This window comes from Cebus imitator, unplaced genomic scaffold (assembly GCF_001604975.1).
Source record: "Cebus imitator isolate Cc_AM_T3 unplaced genomic scaffold, Cebus_imitator-1.0 Scaffold223, whole genome shotgun sequence".
NCBI classification, from domain to species: domain Eukaryota; kingdom Metazoa; phylum Chordata; class Mammalia; order Primates; family Cebidae; genus Cebus; species Cebus imitator.
In genome coordinates this window covers 1974539-1998405 of record NW_016107538.1, presented here as the reverse complement: position 1 = coordinate 1998405, position 23867 = coordinate 1974539, and the positions used below count along the sequence as shown (strand labels likewise).

At 45.8% G+C, this 23867-nt stretch overlaps 2 protein-coding genes across 3 annotated transcripts in view; one reads left to right on the top strand and one right to left on the bottom strand.

The window, feature by feature from the left end:
- The window catches only part of ADORA2B (adenosine A2b receptor), a 31260-nt gene extending 11528 nt beyond the window's left edge, over positions 1-19732 (top strand). Inside the window, exon 2 of the mRNA XM_017496827.2 lies at positions 18606-19732. Within this exon, the coding sequence (XP_017352316.1) occupies positions 18606-19269 (664 nt within the window). The 3' untranslated portion in view covers positions 19270-19732. The remainder of the gene's footprint in view (positions 1-18605) is intronic.
- A 1091-nt stretch (positions 19733-20823) lies between these two features.
- ZSWIM7 (zinc finger SWIM-type containing 7) overlaps positions 20824-23867 on the bottom strand; it is a 20342-nt gene continuing 17298 nt past the window's right edge. For both annotated transcript variants that reach the window (XM_017496828.2, XM_037727237.1), the window contains exons 4-6: positions 23327-23431; positions 21578-21697; positions 20824-20942 (exon numbers count right to left, since the gene is read on the bottom strand). In XM_017496828.2, the coding sequence (XP_017352317.1) occupies positions 21581-21697; positions 23327-23431 (222 nt within the window). In that variant the 3' untranslated portion in view covers positions 20824-20942; positions 21578-21580. The remainder of the gene's footprint in view (positions 20943-21577; positions 21698-23326; positions 23432-23867) is intronic.

The window sequence follows — 23867 nt, the reverse complement described above, 5'->3', positions numbered from 1 at the left end:
CCCAAAGTGAAAGGATTACAGGCATGAGCCATCGACCCCGGCCTGTATGTTTTTATTGTCATTAAAATGTGATTTTGTGAGGAGCGATAATTAGGTGGAACTTGGATTGCCAAGGTAGGATTTTAATTAGGAGTTTGATATAGCCAGGTTTGTATTTTTAAAGTCACTGGTGCAAAGCTGGAGGAAGGAATGGACAGGACAAGATGATATAGGGTAGCCACTTGCCATCCAGGTGAGAAGGAAGAAAGCATGACTAGGGTAGAGGCCATGAAGATGGTGGCAGATTCTAGATAGTGAAGACCTGTAGAACCACAGCTTCTGCACCAGAGAAGGCTGATGTTTGATGCCAGCCATGGAGCTCAGCAAAGCCTGGAGCAGAGGAGCCATAGGTAAAGCCATGCAGCCAACTAAGGAAAGAGTCCTGAGAACCACAGATGGGCCCTGGAGCTGCAATCAGCGAGTGACACCCAGAAATGGGGGTAGTTAGAGCCAAGCTGAGTGGAATTTATGTGTGTGAGATCTGCCATTGTGGACCAATGATGAGTCCGCGCAAGTGATTGGCAAGCGGATCCCATCAATAGCACGTACTCAGTCATGTGCTTCTGGCTGGAAGACAGGGCACACAGGGGACAGGTTCAGGAGGACTTGGTGACTCAGTTGGATGTTGGACATGAGGGAGAGGAAAGACTGCAGGATGACTCCTAGATTTCCAGTCGCCTGGGTGATGCCATCCTGGAGACGGGGGCTTTGAGAAAGTGTTGCCTAGGTTGTGCTGAAGGTGCCTGTAGGTTAAGAGATGCAGTAGTGGTTGAGTCTTAGGGAGTTTGGGGCTGCTAGTCCTTCCACCTGGCTCTGGACCCAACTCTTCTGGCTTTAGCGGGAGCCCAGCGCTATTCATTACTGCTGCACAGCAGCCTCTTCCCTTCCCCATTTAAACGTGTTCAAACTCTTTCCACCCGTCTCTGCCCAGCCTTCTTTGGTGTTCTGCCTGTTTTGTACCAGTCCCGCCTCCTGCAGACTTCCCAAAGCAGCTTTCTATGACATCTCCATTTCCACTGCTGATTTCAGCACCACTGCTAAGTGTTCTTTGTTTTGTTGCTTTTTTTTTAAATGTAGAGAACTGCAAAGCTTTATTGAATGACATTGTAGTAGAACCAGGACCTGTCAGGTACACTTTATTTATTTATTTTTGAGACAGAGCCTTGCTCTGTCATCGGCTGTAGTGTAGGTGTAGTGGTGTGATCTTGGCCTCATTGAAATGTCCCCCTCCCAGGTTCCTGCCTCAGCCTCCCAAGTAGCTGGGATTACAGGCGTGCGCCAACACACCTGGCTAATTTTTGTGTTTTTAGTAGAGATGGGGTTTCACCATGTGGGCCAGGATGGTCTCAATCTCTTGACTTCGTGATCTGCCTGCCTCAGTCTCCCAACGTGCTGGGATTACAGGCATGAGCCACCACGCCCAGCCTTTTTTTTTTTCTTTGAGACAGTCTGACTCTTGTTGCCCAGGCTGGAGTGCAATGGCATGATCTCAGCTCTCTGCAACCTCTGCCTCCCAGGTTCAAGTGATTCTCCTGCGTCAGTCTCTAAGTAGCTGGGATTACGGGCGTGTAGCACCATGCTTGGCTAATTTTGTATTGTTAGTAGAGATGGGGTTTCTCTATGTTGGTTAGGCTGGTCTTCAACTCCCGACCTCAGGTGATCCACCCGCCTGGGCCTCCCAAAGTGCCGGGATTACAGGTGTGAGCCACTGTGCCCAACCCAGGTATACTTCTTAAACCCTCCCTCCATTCACTTCTCGTTGGCCCCATCTCCATGTCTGCCCCATTCGAGGGCAGCAGTTTCCTACCTGGTCTCTGCACCCATCCTTGCCCTTTTAGCTCATTCTTCACATAGCTGCAGTCTTTCTGAAATGAACCCCTGCATGCATCTCCTTCCTTCACCCAGAGCTCCCAGTGCCTTAGGATAACATCCCAGATCTCTCCCTTGCCCCTGCTACCCCCCTGGTCTGGGGCCTAGATCTGCTTCTGGCCTCATCCAGCTCCTCTCTTTCCTTCGTTTCTCCGCCCTGACTTCTCAAGACCCCTCTCAGTTCCTGAGGCCTACGGAGCTCAGGCCTTTGTGCATGCTTTTCCCTCTGCCTGCGAGGACCTTCTGTCTACCTCTTTGCCTGCTGATTCTTCCTTATTTTCACTGTGCCCCTTAAAATGACATTCCCTCTGGGAGGAACACAGGGCTCTTTTGCAGCTCTCTGCATACTTGCAGCTGTTTTCTTAATTATTTGTAATTTAAGTTTTGCCATCCTGTCTCTATTATGAGCAGAGCTCATGTGTGTTGCTTTCTCATTATCCCCAGTACATTGTCCAGTCACTGACTTGGCTTGTGACATATTTAAGAGTTGGCAGTATGCATGTGCATGCAAATGAATGAACACATGTCTCTCTGTGTGCATACTCGGGGGTGGGATTAGCTCTAAACCGATGAGCTTGTTGCCTAGAGATGAGAATCCCGGCCAGGCGTGGTGGCCCGCACCGGCAATCCCAGCACTTTTGGAGGCCGAGGTGGGTGGATCATGAGGTCAGCGTTTCAAGACCAGCCCGGCCAACAAGGTGAAACCCCGTCTCTATTAAAAATGCAAAACATTAGCCAGGCGTGGTGGTGCGCACCTGTAATCCCAGCTACTCTGGAGGCTGAGACAGGAGAATCGCTGGAACCCAGGAGGCGGAGGTTGTGGTGAGCGGAGATCATGCCATTGCACTCCAGCCTGGGGAACAGTGTGAGACTACATATCAAAGAAAAAAGACTCCCGTGTTGGGTGTTCTGAGAGGAGAGGTAGGAGAAACTGAAGAGGCAGAAAAGCTAGAATGGCCTCACTAAAACCAGCAGGGAGACTTTGGTGGGGAACAGTTAGCAGTGTTACAGAAGGATAAAACACCTCCTAAATTTAGCGTTTTCAGAAATCATTTAGCAGCCTAGGTATTTTTTGGCTTTTTGTTTTTTTTGAGATGGAGTCTAGCTCTGTCGCCCAGGCTGGAGTACAGTGGCCCAATCTCAGCTCACTGCAACCTCCACCTCCCAGGTTCAAGCTATTCTCCTGCCTCAGCCTCCCTAGTAGCTGGGATTACAGGCACCCACCCCCACACCCAGCTATTTTTTGTATTTTTAGTGGAGACAGGGTTTCACTGTGTTGGCCAGGCTGGTCTCGAACTCCTGACCTTGTGATCTGCCCGCTCGGCCTCCCAAAGTGCAGGGATTACAAGTGGGAGCCACCACACTCAGCCAGCAACCTAGTTTTTTAATTGCAGGGACTTTATGAGTACAGTACATATGTGCATCTGTTTGACTCATCTAACGAAGTTTGTGGTTTCAGAAATAATGAGTCATTCTGAAGCCGTGTAATTTTTCACAACTTTTATGTTGCACAAGCCATACAGTGAATTCTTATATGCCTTTCACTTACATTCACAAATTGTGAATATTTTGCTACATTTGGTTTCTCACTCTCATACACATACACTGGCACAACCATCACATTCAGAAATTTTAATAGGTATCACAGTCTATAGTCAGATGTTCCCAGTTATCCCAATCATATCTTTATAGTTGCTCTTTTTAAAAAGTCCGGGTGCTATTAAAAGGCCATGTTTGCATTTAATATGTTCCTTTAATCTGAAAGAGTTCCTCAGTTTTTTGTTTGTTTTAGTCTTTCAAGACTAATATTTTCACGTGGGCGTGGTGGCTCACATCTGTAATGCGAGGCCGAGCAGGAGGATCACTTGAGGCCAGAAGTTCAAGACCAGCCTGGGCAACACAGCAAGGCCCTATGAAAAATAAGAAAGTTCCTCCAGGTGTGGTGGTGCATGGCTGTAGTCCTAGCTACTCAGGAGGCTGAGGCGGGAGGATTGCTTGAGCCCAGGAGTTCAAGGTTACAGTGAGTTATTAGGTTGGTGCAAAAGTAATTGTGGTTTTGCCATTTTAAAAAAGGAGAAAAACTGCTATTACTTTTGCACCACCCTAATATAATAGTGAGTGTACCACTGTGCCTGGGCCACAGATTGAGACCTTGTCTCAAAACAAACAAACAAACAAAAAACATTTTTGAGCTCAGGTTGTTTTGCCAAATGTCCCTCAATTTGAGTTTGGTTGTTTCCTTATGGTAACATTCAGGTTAAACCTTTTTGGTGGCAATACTGTCTACATGGGTGATGTTGCATCCTCAGTCAGTCTGTCAAGTAAGAAGGCACACAATGTCAATTTCTTCCATTGTTGGTCTAAATCTGATCACATGGTGCAGGTTGTATCTGCCAGGGTTCTACACTGTAATGGTATGTTTTCTCCATTGATTATTCTTGCCTGAATAAGTTATTACTATTGTCTTAGTCCATTCTGTGCTGTTGTAACAATGCCACAGACTGTGTAACTTATAATTAAAACAAATTTATTCCCACAGTTACGAAGGCTGGGAAGTCTGATATCAAGGTGCCAGCATCTGGTGAGGGCCTTCTTCCTGCATCATCCCATGGCAGAAAGTGAGAGGGTAAGAGAGGTGAGAGAGTGAGCAAGCAAGAGAGGGCTGCACTTGCTTTTATAAAAGAACCCTTCTCAAGATAATGAACCCACTCCCATGATAATGGCATTAATTCATTCATGAGGCCAGAGCCCTCATGACCTGATCACCTCTTCAAGGTCACACCTCTCAGCACTATTGCATAGGAGATTAAGTTTCTAACACATGAACTCTGGGGGACACATTCAAATCACAGCAACTGTGGTGATTATAAAATGGTAATTTTCAGGCCAGGTTCTGTGGCTCACACCTGTAATCCCAGCACTTTGGGAGGCCGAGGTGGGCAGATCACTTGAGGTCAGGAGTTCAAGACCAGCCTGGCCAACATGGTGAAACCCCATCTCTACTAAAATTCAAAAATTAGCCAGGCTTGATGGTGGGAACCTATAATCCCAGCAACTCAGGAGGCTGAGGCACGAGAATCGCTTGAACCTGGGAGGCAGAGGTTGCAGTGAGCCGAGATTGCACCACTGCACTCAAGCCTGGGTGATAGAGCGAGACTCAGTCTCGAAAAACAAAACAAAACAAATTGGTAATTTTCTTTTTTTCTCATTCCCTCCACATTTATCAGTTTGTATTCTTCTGTAAAGACATTTTCTTAATGTCAGTATGGATTTAGGGAATTTTATTTTCATTAAATGAGTTATAATCCATTCCTATTATTTATTTTGATGTCCAAATTCAGCCAATGAGAGAGGGCCCCTGCAAGATCACTTCTGTTTGAGTGTTCCCATTGTTTTTTGAGCACTTTCTTATATTTTGGGATAGAAAGGTATTCTAGGCTCACATTATATTTTCCAATTTGAGTACCAGCCATTTTCCAAAGAGCCTTGCTTCCTTTTAGTGTAGAATTATATATAGAAACCAATATTTGGGTAGATTTGCCCAGTGCTACTGGAGTATCATTTTCTCTGGGCCCTAGCAATAAACAGAGGTAGGAGGAGACTTTTTGTTTTTGTTTTTGAGATGGAGTCTTGGACTGTCACCCAGGCTGGAGTGCAATGGCATGATCTCGGCTCACTGCAACCTCTGTCTCCAGGTTCACACTATTCTCCTGCTCAGCCTCCCGAGTAGCTGGGACTACAGGCGCATACTACCACACCCAGCTAATTTTTTGTGTTTTTAGTAGAGATGGGGTTTCACTATGTTAGTCAGACTGGTCTCGAACTCCTGACCTCATGATCCACCAGCCTCGGCCTCCCAGAGTGCTGGGATTATAGGCATGAGCCACTCCACCTGGCCTTTTTTTTTTTTTTTTTTTTAATAGTGAATCACAAGACATCTTGCTTACAGTAGAATGCCATCTAATTAATGAGAAGGAGTGATTGAGTTAAGCAAATCACCATTTCACAACTGTCACAGTAAGAACTGATTCAGGCAAGAATCATCAATAGGTGCTAAAACTCATGGGTGAAAGTTTGATGAGGAGTAAGATACTTACAGTCCCCAAACGTACCACAAATACCTACTAATTAAAATGGGAAAGGTAGTTATGATGGAGAAACCTGGCAGATACCACATCAACCAAGTGCCTTCTGATGTCCTCTTCTCACTGGTCGTTTGTGTATATGGTGGCTGATGCTTTTGACAGTTAATGTCACATCTGAGGCGGTGTTCCATAACCCCAGTCTTGGGAGGGCACCTTTTACGGCAGAGGACAGATTGTCCTATTCTCTCTTTTGGTCTGGTTCCAGGCAGGGGCCCTTTCTCTCAGGGGCTGCTTCTTTTATGGGAAAGAGATCAGAGTCTGGAGCCTAGCAACTTTGGGCTGTCTCTGTGTCCCATGTGATCCATGAAAACAGTGCAAAAGAATCACCAAAACCAGGCCCAAAGGGGAACGCTGGGAAACCTGGTCCTGGCCTCTATCCTCAGTCTCAACTGGTTGAGTCACTGGCGGATCACCCTGGATTGCCTCTTCTTGCCATAGGAAGCTGGTGGGGACTGCTGCCAACTTTCTTTACTGCGACCTGCATTTCCCATCTGTCGTTCTTAGGTGACTGTGCAGGACAAATGACATGTCTCCCAGCCACTTTTACATATGGCAGTAGGCTCAGCTCAGGCTCAGCTCAGGCTCAGCCAGGTCCACCACTGGAATTCAGACATGTCTGAACTTGCTGGAGTAGATGAGAACCCTCCAGGAGCCATAGCAGCCCAGGGCCAGGGCCTCCTGGGAAGACTCGACCTGAAAGTAACCTCTGGTGACCACACCTTGCTGTCAAGTGGGCAGGCAGGCACTGTCCTTTCCTCAGACTGATCTGCAGGCTGTAGCTATGACCATCTGCAGAGACAAGGTGGTTTGCCCTCAGGACACAGATGGCAGAGAGGCCTGCTTCCCATTCCAAGACCTGAACTTCACATAAGTAAAATCGAATAGTATCTACTTTTTTTTTTTTTGAGGTGGAGTTTTGCTCTTTTTTCCCAGGCTGGAGTGTAATGGCATGATCTTGGCTCACTGCAACCTCTGCCTCCCCGGTTCAAGCAATTCCCCTGCCTCAGCCTCCCGAGTAGCTAGGATTACAGGCATGCGCCACCATGCCCAGCTGATTTTGTATTTTTTTTTTAGTAGAGACGGGGTTTCTCTGTGTTGGTCAGGCTGGTCTTGAACTCCTGACCTCAGATGATCTGCCTGCCTCAGCCTCCCAAAGTGCTGGGATTATAGGCGTGAGCCACCATGCCCGGCCTTATTTATATATATATTTAAATATAAGAATGGTTTTATTTGTTCCTTAAATGTTTGGTAGAATTAATTAGTGAAGTCATCTGGGCCTAAAATTTTCTTTGTGGGAAGGTTTAAAATGATTAGTTTTAGGCCAGGCACAGTGGCTCATGCCTTAATTCCAGCACTTTGGGAGGCTGAGGCAGGTGGATCACCAGAAGTCAGAATTTCAAGACCGGCCGGGCGCGGTGGCTCATGCCTGTAATCCTAGCACTTTGGGAAGCTGAGGTGGGTGGATCACCTGAAGTCAGGAGTTCGAGACCAGCCTGACCAATATGGTGAAACCCCGTCTTTATTTAAAAAAAAAAAAAAAGAAGAAGAAGAAGTTCAAGACCAGACTAGCTAGCTGGTAAAACCCCATCTCTACTAAAAATACAAAAAAATTAGCCAGGCATGGTGGCAGGCACCTGTAGTCCCAGCTACTTGGAAGGCTGAGGCAGGAGAATGGCTTGAACCCAGGAGGCGGAGGTTGCAGTGAGCCGAGATCACGCCACTGCACTCGCATTCCAGCCTGGGCAACAAGAGTGAGACTCCGTCTCAAAAAAAAAAAAGATGAATTATAGTGCTATTAAAATTTCGGTTCTTTTTCTGTTCGTGAATATTTTTTTAAAAACCCTTTTATAGCTCGGTCCCATGGGAAACCTGAAAAACGAGAGGCTGTTTAGAGGCTCATGATAAAAATATCCCCTCTTATGTAGCCTCTAGTGGTTTACAAGCTGAAGCTGAAACCATGTTCACGCACTTGATGCCCTGCTTCATTTACAACTCCCAACTGGGTGTTCAACGCGTATCTTTGATTAAGAAGGCAGGATTCTGTTCCCTTCTTATAAACTCAGGCTTTCTCTGACCATTTGCTTGCCAGGCAGTGTTAGGCATTTTGGATACAGCTGTGAGTCTGCTCCATGGTGGAGCTCATCCTTCAGTGGAAAGAGACAGAAAATGCAGTTGTGTGGTAGGTACACGGGAGAGGTGCTCTGGGCGGTCATGAGCTGCTGTGAATGCTTCGGAGCAGATAAGCTGCTCTGCTTCCATGTGAACTTCTGTACTGTGAATTAATTCACGCGTGGCAGGTGAGCAGGGGAAGGATGTTGGTATAATGCATGTTTCTTTGGTTTACCTGTGATTTTGTCTAGGCAAAGGAGGTGGAATAGTGGGAGGAGAATGAGAGTTTTCAGCAGGAAAGGAGAAAGCCCTCTGGCTGCTCTGCTGGAGGAGCCCCTGTGGGCTTCTAGGAACAAGAAATAAAACCACTGGCACTCCCAGAGAAAAGCCACATCTCCTAGCCTGTTGGGGTCTTGGCAGTGGCAGGCTATGGCTGCCTCCAGGCCCAACTTAGTAACAGTCCCCTGGCTCAGAGCTCCTCTTTCATCTGCACTGTCTTGGCACCTGTCAGCCTTGCTCTAATTAAAGTTTGCTAGGATTTCTATTTTACTTTTTTGGCGCATTTTTAATACCCATGGTGGCATCCTCTCGCCCCACTGAACTGCCTGCCTGGGTAGCCCAAAAGATTTTGTTAGTGCTCTAGTGACAACGTTTTGTAGGTTTGAGTGGTTTGCCCTAGCCCCATTTTTCACAGAAGTCCTGTTAATTATGTGCAATAAGATAACATGAAGTTTTCTTTTTCTTTTTTCTTCTTTTTTTGAGTTGTAGTTTCGCTCCCGTTGCCCAGGCTGGAGTGCAGTGGCATGATCTCACCTCACTGCAACCTTTGCCTCCCTGGTTCAAGCGTTTCTCCTGCCTCAGCCTCCCATGTAGCTGGGGTTACAGGCATGTGACACCATGCCTGGCTAATTTTGTATTTTTAGTAGAGATGGGGTTTTACCATGCTGGTCAGGCTGGTCTCGAACTCCTGACCTCAGGTGATCCACCCGCCTTGGCCTCCCAAAATACTGGGATTACGCCCAGCAACAAAAGATTTTCTAAGAATGTATATATTGCTTTATAGCAGAAATGTATGTATTTCACAGGAATTTAAAACTTGTGAGCTAGATAGACTGTAAAGGGAGGTGAGGTGTGAGAAGGAGCGTGGCTCCTAAACAATTTCCCTAAACAATCAGGAAACAATTTTAAGAAGTGGCAGTAGAACTCTATGTGCATTTACTTAGCAATCTGCATTTGCAAAGTGCTTTGTACACATTCTATGTTAAAAGCCTTGGCAGCAGCTTGGAGGTGGGTTCTGGGGCCAGTGTTTCTGATGGGAAGCTCAGGCTCCAACCAGCCTGTGGCTGGATTGACCAGGCTCAGTGTCACTCCGTGGGTAGCTGCCCTTGAGGATCTAAGCAGGAGCACCCTGAGAGCTGGGAATTGATTTCTAAGCCTGGTTTGAGCTGAGGGCCACAGAGCCAGAGCAAGAGGAGACCCTGCCCCAGAAATAGGCCAGCGCTTGTTATGCAGGCTTTGGCGGTTCCCGTTTCCTTATGTAACCTCAGTGTTCATGCTGTTCTCTTTTGTTGATTCCCTCCATGTGACTGTTTTTCTATCAATCTCCTTAGCTAATGAGCTCCTTATGAGGAGAATGGATGGATCAGAGCACAGCTCCGTACACAGTGGTGGGGCACAGTCATTTCCCAAAGTGTGGACTTTCCCAGAACTCCCCTTTTGTGTGGGCCTGTAAAGGCTGGGATTGTTCCTTCCTTGTTTGAAATAATAAAGCTGCCTGTGTTTCCTGTGTTCACTTTTCAGTTGCCTGTTATTCACTCTTGTACACTTGGGGCAGCTGTCTGCTTCCCTGGCCTCACTGCAGTGCCCAGTGCCCTCTGCAGCAAGCAGTGACTGCCATAGACGGGTGAACAGAAGGACGTGGCCCATGCCCTTCAGGGATGTTTTAGGGAGATGGACACACACATGCAGACGTGAGGGTGTTCCGGAGCGCAGGGAGTGAGGCAGTCAGCAGCAAGGGTTAGGGCTGGGGAGGGAGACAGGCCTGGAAAGAGGATGGAGGCCCAGTAGGAAGTGGGAAAGAAGAGGGCCTAGCAGGCAGTTACCAGAGCCCTCCTGCCATGCCAGAGTCCCCAGGGGTTTGTTCCTTCCAGTGTCCTGCTCAGTGCAGGGACACCTGCTTGGTTTTTTTGTTTGTTTGTTTGTTTGAGACAGAGTCTCACTCTGTTGCCCAGGCTGGAGTGCAATGGTGCGATCTTGGCTCACTGCAACCTCTGCCTCCTGGGTTCAAGCAATTCTTCTCCCTCAGCCTCCCCAGTAGCTGGGATTACAGGCGTGCACCACCACACCAGGCTAGCTTTTGTATTTTCAGTAGAGATGGGGTTTCACCATATTGGCCAGCTGGTCTCGAACTCCTGACCTCAGGTGATCCACCCACCTTGGCCTCCCAAAGTACTGGGATTACAGGAATGAGCCACCATGCCCAGCCACACCTGCTTGCCTTCTGCAGCATCCCTGTCTCCTACCCTCTGCCTGGGTCCAACTGTCCTGCCATTATGGAGCTGGAGCTCTGGTGCTAAAAGTGCTTCTGTTGGCCGGGCACGTTGGCTCACGCCTGTAATCCCAGCACTTTGGGAGGCCGAGGCAGGTGGATCACGAGGTCAAGAGATCAAGACTATCCTGGTCAACATGGTGAAACCCCGTCTCTACTAAAACTACAAAAAATTAGCTGGGCATGGTGGCGTGTGCCTGTAATCCCAGCTACTCAGGAGGCTGAGGCAGGAGAATTGCCTGAACCCAGGAGGCGGAGGTTGTGGTGAGCCGAGATTGCACCATTGCACTCCAGCCTGGGTAACAAGAGCGAAACTCCGTCTAAAAAGAAAAAAAAAAAAAAAGTGCTTCTGTCTTTGGAGCCTCTGAGCGGGAGAAAATCCCCAAACTGTTTGCCCTTGCAACAATCAACACAGAAGATTTCTGTGACCAGACGTGTGGGGATTTCTCCTTACCAACAAGCAAGCAGTCCATTCTGCAGCAGACACCAGTTGAGTGTCCTCTGGTTCAATTCTGACACTCTTTTCCTGAAGACAGTATCAGATCCCAGAGGTTGAGGGCTCAGTCCCACAAGACTGCCCCCCACTTCCAATCAGCTATAAATCAGGGATCCCACAATCCCTTCCTTGAGTTTAATTTGCTAGAGTGGCTTACAGAACTCGGGAACATTTACATAAGTTTTCTGGTTTATTATAAAGGATATTACAGGTTGGGCACAGTGGCTCACACCCGTAATCCCAGCACTTTGGGAGGCCGTGGCAGGTGGATCACCTGAGGTCAGGAGTTTGAGACCAGCCTGGCCAACATGGCGAAACCCCATCTCTACTAAAACAAACAAACAAACAAACAAAACACAAAAATTAGCCGGGTGTGGTGACGAGTGCCTGTAATCCGTGCTACTTGGGAGACTGAGGCAAGAGAACCGCTTGAACTCAGGAGGCGGAAGTTGTATTGAGCCGAGATCACATCATTGCACTCCGGTCTGGAGGACAGAGTGAGACTCCATCTCAAAAAATTTTTTTAAATTTTAAGAAATGATATTACAGAGGACATGGATGAAGAGATACACAGGGCGAGGTGTGAGAAGGAGCGTGGCGTTTCCATGCCCTCCTTGGGCGCACCACCCTACAGGAACCTCCATGTATTCGGTTGTCCTGAAGCTCTCCATACCCTTTCCTCTTAGCCCTTTTTTGGATTCTTCGTTGGATAGATATGACTGAAGCATGGACGACTGGGTGGACATGTGAGCAGATGAAAGGGGGATGATCTGAGACTGATAGGCTGAGTGGGGAAACTCCGCAAAGCTTATCTGTTCAGATGCTTCTTGGCCTCTCTGTGCACCTTCTTCTAGGGGAGGGGCAGTACCCCTTCTGAAGTGGGGGTTGTATGACTCACAATCAAACAAGGTAGGTCAGAGAATTTCTTTGTGATCGGCTCCAAGACAGAGGAAGGTATATATTTAGTTATGGCCTGTCTTGGGGAGAAGTAACAAGGGCTATGGGAGTTACGAGCCAGGAACTGTGACCGAAGCCAACACAGCTGACCCTGAACAGCACAGGTTTGAATCTCCAGGTTCACTTGTACGTGAATTTTTTTCAACAAAATGTGACTGAAAATGCAGTATTCCTGAGATGTGAAGCCCACGTATACATACGGAGGGCTGCTGATGGCGGAACTAAGTATGTGAGGACTTCGGCATACGTGGGGGTCCTGCAACCAACCCCCTGTGCGGACATACTGCAGGGTGACTGTACACACATACTGTGACGTCGCAGAGCACACACCTGCTTCCCACAGAGGTTGTGCCAAGCAGTCTAGTTATGTCCGCCAGCACGCCTCTTTTTTCTGTCCTTGAGGACTGCCTCCCAGGAGGGTGGCAGAAGCCCCTTCCTTCAAGTCTTCAAGCCGCTGACCTATGGCTGGGTGGTCAGGTGGAGGAGGGAGCTGGGATTTGTGAGATAAACACATAAGAGCTGTAGATTCCTATGCAGGAAAACAGCTGTTTGGGGCAAACTTGGAATCAGATTAGACGAGGTCTGTGTCCTGACTGCAATTTAGCAGCAGCAGGCACATCACATAGGCTTTCTGAGTCCTGGCTTCCACATCTGTAAACTAAGGACAGCAGCTCTCAGGAGGCGTGATTTGATGAGATGTGAGAGGTCCACATCCCAGAGCTGCCCAAAGAGCAGGTGCGTAGGCAGAGGTAGCGTGCCATGGATGTATCTGGACAGCTGGGGGAGGATCTGCAGGCATCTGTCACCAAAACTTGTAGTTTGGTTGTGCGATTCTTCCTCTGCCTCAGCTGGTGACTTTTTCTGTCCTCCTCTGAGGTGACAGCAGTTCTTGAAGGAGATGCTGCTCCATCTTCTTACCGCTCAACTGTCCCCCTCTGTGCACTGGTGCTATTCTTGTCCATCCTGCTACAGCTGAGGAAGTGTCTTTCCCCATGTACCCTGGACCCTGCATCCTCCACCTGCTCCCATTCTTGCCTGTTGTAGTAATCTGTCCCCTTTTCCTGCATCTTCTCTATCATTATTTTCAGCAGTATGCTCACATCCACCATTCTCTTCATCTTTATCCCACTCCTCCTTTAATCCTTTTTCAGGAAATTCAGACACACAGGGGGAAACACTAAGGAATCATCCTGGAGTCTTCACCTTCCTGTACCTGGTCGATCTTCAAGACCTGTTGGTTCTCCCTCCAAAGCGTATATCCGTTTCCATCATCTTTGCTGTCACTCTGCCCCCAGTCGACGTTTTCTCAAATCAACTACTGAAATAGTTTCCTACCTGATCTCTCTGCTTTTCTTCTGGCTCCCCTCAAATTCAGTCTCTGTACTCTGGCCAGGTGACCTTTATACAACATAAATCAGTGCCATCCCCTGCTTAAAAGCCTTCCAGGGGTCCCAGTGCCTATGAATTGGCCCCTGACTCGCCTTGGGCTCATTTTCCTGCATGACGGCCTTATTAGCACATGCTGTTCTCTCTGCCTGGAATGTTCTGCTTTTCAGATTTCTCACTCCTCAACCTTTAGCTTTCTGCCTGAAAGCCCTTCCTGACCTCCTGCATCCAAGGCCTCTGGTTTTCCTTTATCAGTGCATCCTATTCATTTTGGTATAGCTGAACCCATCCCAATTCATAATTTCTTATTTATATGTGTACTTACTGATTTCTTTCTCATTAGCTTATGTTCCACGAGGGCAGAAATTGTGTTTTCAGTGCCTAGCAAAATGTGTGGTACAATGGAAGACCTCTTCGAATGAAGCCATGAACCAACAGGGAAGAGAGGTGGTGATGGAGGTTCACAGAGAAGGCAGCGACCAGCTGCCCCACTGATTGAATTAGCTGCTTTTCCTTATCTGAGATAAGGCATGAGAGTTTTGCACATGTGTAGGATTCAGCAGTTGTGAGAAGTTCAGATATGGGTGGATTCCAGTTGTTCTGAAATCTAGTGGGAAGCCACCCCCATGAACAACCCCTGTATGTACACTGTACCCCAAATATAAATTGTTTTTAAAAAAATGTAAAATAAGAGGCAGCGTGACAGAGAGCAAGGAACACAGGCATCTGAGTACTGATTTAGCTTCTGGTCTTTGGTTTGTGTATTAGCTTTGTTTTTCTTATTTTAGTTGTGAAATAAGAGAGATTGGACTAGAAAGATAAAAGTCCTCTCCAGTTTGGATGCCTTAACAGAGTATCTAACAGTGTTATCAGCAATCAAGGTATCTAATTATCTTTTGAAACCAGAATATGAAGAAACCATGATGGCTCTAGGATCAGTGTCGTGGTTCAAAGGTGTCACCAAGGACCCAGACTCTCCTGTTTTCTTCTGCTTTGCTCCAGGCTTGTCTCTCATGGTCACAATGTGGCTGCTGCAGCTCTAGGCATCACAGCCTTCCCCAAGAGCATCAAAAGCAGAAAAGGATGGGCATGGGCAGAGCTCTCCTCATGCGTCTCTCTCTCTTCATCAGGAAGTAAAATCTTTCCTGGAGGTCCCCTAGCAGATGTCCTTGTGTGTCTTTGTCAGAACCATTTCATGTAGCCACTTGACCAATCATGAGAATGGAAGTGCCATAATTTCCTTATCCCAAATATCAATTCATCCCCCAGAGCTGCCCTGTTATCTGCTGTACTTGATACAGTTCAGTCCTGTGAACAAAGGAGTAAGGGCAGGCTGCTGTACGGGCTGCCTTGTGGAACTGAAGTTCTGTGATTCTAAGTGCTCCGTCTTTGGGAGGCTTCCTTGTTATGCTGCAGGGACTAACTGTGTTATTCACATCTCCAGTGAGGCAATGGCAAAAAATAACTTTTTTTTTTTTTTTTTTTGAGGAAGGCTTTACATTCCTGAATGAGATGGGAAACAGAAAGGGTTTGGCCAAGAAAGATTCAGTGAGAAACTGAGCCCAGCAGGTCATCTGCGGTATAGGGGCCCACAATTGAGCTGTCTGTTGCTAAGAGGGAGTAGAAAAGATTAGAGATCACTCTAAATTATGAGGCAAGACCTCAGTTCACTTCCTCAGTACACTACTGGTTCTTCTGCATGTCCAGGCTGCAACCTCAAGTATTCTTAGTAAGTAGAATCTTTCTTTAAAGCTGTTTAATAAAGTCAGATAACAAATGATGAATATATTGTATCTGCTAGGGGACCTCCAGTCCTTTTTGTAGGTCCTAGTCCTTTTAGTTTGTTTTTTTTGAGATGAAGTCTCACTCTGTCGCCCAGACTGGAGTGCAATGGCACGATCTTGGCTCATTGCATCCTCCACCTCTTGGATTCAGGCAATTTTCCTGCCTTAGCCTCCTGAGTAGCTGGATTACAGGTGCCCACCACCATGTCTAGCTAATTTTTGTATTTTTAGGAGAGACAGGGTTTCACCATGTTGGCCAGGCTGGTCTCGAATGCCTGACCTTAAGTGATCCGCCCGCCTTGGCCTCCTGAAGTGCTGGGATTACAGGTTCGTGAGCCACCGTGCCTAGCCTATAATGGCTATGTTAAGAACATACTATGTGCCAGGCACTATGAGAGGTCCTGGGGATACCAATACAAGGGGACAAGGTCCTAGTCTTTAAGAGGCTGACATTCCAGTTTAGGGCTACCGCATGCATCAGATAAGTCAGCTCTATGGGGCAGGAGAATGGGAGTGGTCATGTCTACCTAAGAGGTAACCAAGAAAGGAAGTTAACTGGTAAGAGCAACAGATGCTTTGATGTTGAGAATAGCATGGGCCAGAGGGAGCCATTGGTCAAGAATGACAGGCACTGGACATGTGGAGCTGAGGCTGGAAGGCTCTGCAGCCTTGCTGGGAAGTGCACACCTTACCCTGCAGGCAAAGGAAACAAACATTTCCTATTGGCAAGTCTTCAGGTAATGTCAATCAAATTATTTCCCAGTTTTCTCCCAGAGATTACAGAAGGATTTTATTTCATTTACTTAATACATTACATTGATTATGTTCATTTTTACATTAGATATGTATTATGGACCAGTTGTTAACAAAATTTATACCTTTGCTATAAACCATGGACAGACTATAGCAAAATGTCTAAAAGGTATATTATGGTATCTGTTGCTCTAATAAGATAAGCTGGCTTATCTGATATACATGTCATATCCCTCGACTGAAATGTCAACTTCTTAAGGACTAGGACCTTGTCCCTTTGTATTGGTATCCCCAGTAGTGATTTCTAGTATTTTTTTTTTTTTTGAGACGGAATCTTACTCTATTACCCAGGAAGGAGTGCAGTGGCATGATCTCGGCTCACTGCAACCTCTGCTGCCTGGGTTCAAGCAATTCTTCTGCCTTGGCCTTGAGAGTACCTGGGCTTACAGGCATCTGCCACCGTGCCGAGCTAATTTTTATATTTTTAGTAGAGACGGGGTTTCACTATCTTGGCCAGGCTGGTCTTGAACTTCTGACCTCGTGATCCATCTGCCTCAGCCTCCCAAAGTGCTGGGATTACAGGTGTGAGCCACTGCACCTGGCGATTTCTAGTATTTTTGTTTTTTTGAGACAAGGTCTCGCTCCATCACCCAGGCTGGAGTGCAGTGCTGCAATCACAGCTCACTGCAGCTTCAACCTCCTGGGCTCAAGTAATCCTGACTCTCCCACTTCATTCTCCTGAGTAGGTGGAACCACAGATGTACACCACCCTGCCCAGCTAAGTTTTGTATTTTTTTTGTAGAGATGGAGCATTACTGCCCAGGCAGGTCTCAAACTCCTGGATCCAATGGCTTAAAAATGACCAAAAAATTTAATATTTGCTATTTCCCAATTTTTATCAACTATGCTACTAGCATTTGTCAGTAGACGTGGGCATTGCCAGAACTGTTGTTCTCCAGCAGTCTGCAGAGGTATTCAGAAATGATTCTGCCCGTAGTCCTTGGCAAATCTCTTGTGTTGCTTGTAGGAAGCCAAAAAGATCCTTGCCTGGAGCCCCTGCCTCAGGCCTTTGTTCAAATGTCACCTTATCCAGTTCTGCCTGTCCTGATAGTTCTTACTCAGCTTTTTCGTTTTTCTAACACACACATCTCCATACTGTTTACTAACTTGTATTTGTTTATCCCTGCTAGACACTAAGTCTCTTAAAATTTAGTAGGGATCTTTGTGTGTTCTGTTCACTGGTGTATCTCAAGCACCTAGAACAGGGTTCCCCAACCCCTGGGCCACAGATTAGTACTGGTCCGTGGCCTGTTAGGAACCAGGCCACACACGGCAGAAGGTGAGCAGGCAGGAGAGCATTACCTCCTGATCTCAGCGACCTGCAGATCAGCAGCATTAGATTCTCATAGGAGCTGAACCCTATTGTGAAGTATGCACACAGCGCATCTAGGTTGTGTGCTCCTTATGAGAATCTAATGCATCCCTTCCACCCCCAGTCTGTGGAAAAATTGTCTTCCATGAAACTGGTCCCTGGGTGCCAAAGAAGTTGGGGACCACTGACTTAGACCAATGCTTTACAGAAGACCTAGACTCAAAGGGCAGTACCTCCGTAATTAGGAAGTATAGGAAGTTTCCTTCTGAATTCTTTTATCTGGCAAAAAAAAGGAAGTCAGTCAGTTCTTGGAAACGTGACTTGAAGCAAAATGATGCACTGTATAACAAAGCCAATTTTACCACAGTTGATATAGTTTTAAAAAAAAAAAAAACCTTCAGCTGAATTCAATTTAAAAGAGCTTAATTTAGCAAGAATGATTCACAAATTGCACAGCCTGCTGACCAGAGTAGGCTCAGAGACTCCAGTGCAGTCTCATGGTTTAAGAGAATTTATGGACAGAAAAAGGAAAGTGATGTACGGAAAATGGAAGTGAGGTACAGAAACAGCTGGATTGGTTATAGCTCGGCATTTGCCCTATTTGAACACGGTTTGAACAGTTGGCCACATTTGATTGGCCAAAAGTCGAGGATTGGCACAAGAGTAGGCTTCAGTCTGTATACACCTCCACTTGTTACAGTTCTTGATGTACATACAGAGAAACCTTTAGGCTGAATTTAAAATATGTAAGGAGGCAGCTAAAATTTATTTAACAATATAAACAAGAGTTAACTTCCTATGACACATACAGTATGTGATTTCACTTGAAGTCACAGTTTGCAAGAACCTACCGTGGAAGTTAAGTAAGGACTTAACAGCACTCCCTTAAGGCTTCTCTGCCTCTTGTCATTGACCATCCTTTTGTCACTAAATGGAAAGGAGTTACTAAGTCAAGAAAGAAGATCTTATTGAGCTTGCTACAACAAGCTGCTCATCCCTGCTTGCATGTCTTTAGTAATAAGGATAAACAGCATGGTGCCCTGGAAGGTGAACTTAAGGGTCATGGAAATAAAGAGGAGGTGGGGTCTTAGATTCTGATTGCAGAGCACTATAAACTGACCATAACAGATGGTGTTCTTTTAAACAGGTATAAAAGTTTGGTCACTGGGACTCGAGCAAGAGGGGTCATTGCTGTCCTCTGGGTCCTTGCCTTTGGCATCGGATTGACTCCATTCCTGGGGTGGAACAGTAAAGACAGTGCCACCAGCAACTGCACAGAGCCCTGGGATGGATCCACGAATGAAAGCTGCTGCCTTGTGAAGTGTCTCTTTGAAAATGTGGTCCCCATGAGCTACATGGTATATTTCAATTTCTTTGGGTGTGTTCTGCCCCCCCTGCTTATAATGCTGGTGATCTACATCAAGATCTTCATGGTGGCCTGCAGGCAGCTTCAGCGCACTGAGCTGATGGACCACTCGAGGACTACCCTCCAGCGGGAGATCCATGCGGCCAAATCACTGGCCATGATTGTGGGGATTTTTGCCCTGTGCTGGCTACCAGTGCATGCTATTAACTGTGTCACTCTTTTCCAGCCAGCTCAGGGTAAAAATAAGCCCAAGTGGGCAATGAATATGGCCATTCTTCTGTCACATGCCAATTCCGTTGTCAATCCCATTGTCTATGCTTACCGGAACCGAGACTTCCGCTATACTTTTCACAAAATTATCTCCAGGTATCTTCTCTGCCAAACAGATGTCAAGAGTGGGAATGGTCAGGCTGGGGCACAGCCTGCTCTTGGTGTGGGCCTATGATCTAGGCTCTGGCCTCTTCAAGGAGAAGATACAAATCCACAATAAACAAAGAGGACATGGCTGGCGGATTCTCACTGTGAAAGATAGCTACACCTCACAAGGAAATCGACTGCCTCTCTTGGGCACTTCCCTGGAGCTACCACATATCTAGCTAATATGTATGTGTTACTAGTAGGCTCCAAGAGTTGACAAATAAATATATTTATGATCTATTCAGCTGCTTTTACTGTGTGGATGATGCTGATAGCTTGAATGGATTCTAACAGACTTTTGTTTTTAAAAGTCTGCCTTGTTTAGGGTGGAAAATTACTGAAATTATTTTACTGTGAAACACTGAACTATTATAATGCAAATATTTTTTAACTTAGAGGCAATGGAAAAATAAAAGTTGGCTGTACTAAAAATGTATACTTGCTCCTAGGAAGGTGACCTCAAAAATTAAAAGTATAATTATTTGGCCAGGCATGGTGGTTCATGCCTGTAATCCCAGCACTTTGGGAGGCCAAAGCAGGTAGATTACAAGGTCAGGAGTTCGAGACCAGCCTGTCCAATGTGGTGAAAATCCATCTCTACTAAAAAATACAAAAATCAGCTGGGTGTGGTGGTGTGCGCCTATAGTCCCGGCTACTTGGGAGAGGGGAGGAGAATCACTTGAACCTTAGAAGCAGAGAGAGGTTGCACTGAGCCGAGAGCACCCCACTGCACTCCAGCAGGCGACAGAGTGAGACACCATCTCAAAAAAAAAAGTATAATTATTCTATCAAGAAACTGCTGTATTAATTTAAGGAAATGATAGTCTCATAAGTCGAATTTTGATCACATAATTTTAAGCTCCATTCTTTTCCATATATAGAAAACTACCCGAGGGAAAAAGGCCGGTGAAATGGGATTCCCTCCTCTACTAAATTCTGCCATCTAGAGCTAGGTAGGGAATTTTGCTTCACTCCAAAGTTCAAGTTTGGTTAAGTTCTTGGAATCCAAAGTGTGAAAATTTTACTAAGCAAAATTATTTAACTCTGTGTGTATATGAGGTTAAATAAAAATAAAACTTAAAAAGACAACCTTAGGGTGCTGCATTGGCTTGTTACATCCACCTTCTAAACTTTACCCTGAAGGCTGCTGGAAAAAAAGTAAGTTAGACTGAATCCAAGTTTCCCGAGTAGCAGAAAAGTCTTGATAGGTATTTGCTACACTTTAACAAAACAAAAAACATCTGCCAACCACAGAACATTACAACATCCCGGCCCTGGGCTTTTCACCCAGCATTTATTCACTAGCATCTCATGTTCTGGGGGCAAAAGCATGGGCTTTTCTTAGGCTGTAAAATCACCTATATCCTCTGTTTGTCCATTGCGTCAATTCCTTCTGCAGTATCCTGCAAGGATATTACATGCTTATGAAATGCTGCAGACAGGGAGTTCCTGTCCTTCTAGGATCCTCTTCTGGCTGTGGGCAGTTTTACCGTAAGTTCTTGTCTTATGATTAAATTGATTTTATTTTCTTCTTCATGAATTATTTTCTTTGCTCGCTCTTAGTGTCCAACTGAGTCTCAGCGCTCTCTCTTCTAATACTCTTGTTACCTATTTTGTCTTTTCTTCTTTGGACTGAAAATCCCTGGTAGTACCTGTAGTTTTCTTCTAGGACATGATTTTTCATCTGTTCCTTCATTTGTCCTGTTACAAAGATCAGAAATTCACAGAGTGAAACCAGTTCTTCCCTTGATCTCGATACTACCTCTCAAACAATACAGCCTACTTAAGCTGTTTTGCTACCAATATCAGGTATTTGAAGCTTACAGAAACCAGAAGCTCTAAGTCTTTTCATACCTGCTGCTGTTTAGCCGCATCTCTGCTATGATCTACTGTTCATGCTCGATAGTTTTCTGGACACAAGGAAATGAACTACCTACTCATCTCAACTTCATCTTACTCTGTTTAGCCCACCATTCCAACCTTTTAAAAATTACTACTAATTCAGTTACTTAAGACTAAATAATGTGAACACAACATGATATTAAGCTTTATTTGAATTTAAAATCTTGATTCCATCCAGGGACATTTTTTACGCAAGTGCCTCAGAGACTGGCTCGGGTTTTTCTTAAGAAGTCTGCACAGGGCTTCTAACCATATGCAAACCCTCAACAGCCTATGGCTCCAACCCAGAGCACCTCCTGCAGTCACGGAGGGAAAAGGGACAGTAACAAGAAGTCTCTGAAGATGTATTTCACCTCTTTTCCATGTGAATCATGACATATTAAATGCATTTCTTGACAGGACTGTATTTTGAAAGAATGATCCTCAGTCTGTACCTTTTATGGTTCTTGTTTCTTCTCCATCAATAATATGTCAGTCAACTGCTTGTCGGAGACACTTAGCTGCTGACAGGTCCTCATAACCTGACTAAGGTAAACTGCCAGGAGATGCTTGCACTGAAATATAAAACACACACACCTATTAGAAACAGGCAGAGGTGGGGATGGCCAGTCTAACCAAGATTTCTCATTACCATCTTACTCAGCAGGAAAGAACTAGGGCACACAGATTATGAGGTCTCTAGCTGATTGTCTACAAAGTGTAGACAGACCTGGCATGGTGGCTCACGCCTGTAATCCCATCACTTTGGGAGGCCAAGGTGGACGGATCACTTGAGGTCAGGCGTTCAAGACCAGCCTGGCTGACAAAGCAAAACCCCGTCTCTATCAAAAATACAAAAATTAGCTGGGTGTGGTGACGCATGCCTGTAATTACAGCTACTTGGGAGGCTGAGGCATGAGAATCACTTGAGCCCAGGAGGTGGAGGTTGCAGTGAGCTGAGATCATGCCACTGCACTACAGCCTGGGTGACAGAGCCAGACTCCGTCTCAAAAAAATAAATAAATAAAAACTGCAGATAAAGATGATGAGACAAGTGTATTCTCTTTAGAAATCAGAGTGGACAAATACTTATTTTACCTGTTGCTTTGGGAAACGGCTTAGATGTATCGGGCACAGGGTATGTAACCCCTGGTGAAAACCAAGACTAGCTCTGCTCCTCACTTTAGTCCTAAGTTATCTTTTTTCCTTGACTTCAGAAAGCTGTCACAGCAATGTTTTAACATTCCTTGAGGCACTACGCTGTTAAGTGCTTCTCGTAGATTATCTAACTTAAATCTGACAGCTACCCTAGGAAGACAGGTATTATAACCACATGCTCATCAGAGTCTATAGGCTACTCTCTTAACCACTGTGCTATACTTCTGGGGTTGGGCGGGCAGGGCATAGTGACAAAACTCTGATATTTATTGGCCTGTACACACCTCTGGGGAGATGACTATGTTGAATCTGATGTCAGAGAACGCAGCTTTAGATCTTGAAGGGGCCCTGGTTCAATCCTGTCACTTGCAGGTGAAATAAACTAACGGCACATCCGTTGTGAATGTGGCCTCTTGTACAATGGTGTACCCAACTTGCCACCCAGGTACGAAGATGTTTAAGAAGTTAACAGTGTAAAAGAAGGGAAGAATGGAGTGAACACCATTATTTTCTTCTTTGGCAAGACTTAAAAATAGCTGCCTGCTTTCAGGAAGGTAGCGTTTTTCCCTTTAGAATAAGATGTGTGTGAATATGTCCTGTTTCTGCGTCATGCACTGGACTCTGATGAAATTGGCAAAGGCTTAAAGGAATAGGCGAAGGTACTTAAATGCCATGTGAAGGTCAAGTGTGGTGTCAGGCTGTCTTACAGTTAATGTGAAGAGACTGCCAACATCAAATTTAGTTCACATTTTCATTGGGCCATCTAATTCCCCAGTGCCCATTTCTGGGATTCCCTTTTTGTCCTCCTCAAAGCTTCACTCATGATCCTTTAAATAAAAATTCAGGAAATTGATGTAGTTCTAAAAATGACATTGCATTTGGGAGGCTAAACCCCTAAGAGATCACTAACTGAAGTCAAGGACAAAAAACTACTACCTGTTTCAACAAGTAGTAAGATTCCCATTTTATAGAATAGTTAAACCACAAAGTAAGGGTGATTTCTCTCTACATTCGATTACAGTCAGAAGAGCCTTCCCCATCCTCACCAGGATGCTGTCACTCTTCCGTAGCACTGAGAAGGCAAATGCAGGACATGAACAGTAATGACAAGAAGCCAAACATGTGTATGTTTTCCCAGAACTTCCAAGTACCTAAGAAGAAAAGGATAGATGGGATCAGACCTCAGAAGATGTGCTGGAAAAACCACCTCTTTCCCTTTTTATCTATTTAAAGACTGAGCGTTGCTCTGCAAATTGCACTGAGAAGAACTGCAGTAATGTTTTACATAAAAGAGGAAGCAATGGGCCGGGTGCAGTGGCTCACGCCTGTAATCCCAGCACTTTGGGAAGCCAAGATGGGTGGATCACGAGGTCGAGAGATCAAGACCATCCTGGTCAACATGGTGAAACCCCGTCTCTACTAAAAATACAAAAATTAGTTGAGCGTGGTGGTGCGCGCCTGTAGTTCCAGCTACTTGGGAGGCTGAGGCAGGAGAACTGCTTGAACCCAGGAGGCGGAGGTTGTGGTGAGCTGAGATCGTGCAATTGCACTCCACCCTGGGTAACAAGAGTGAAACTCCATCTAAAA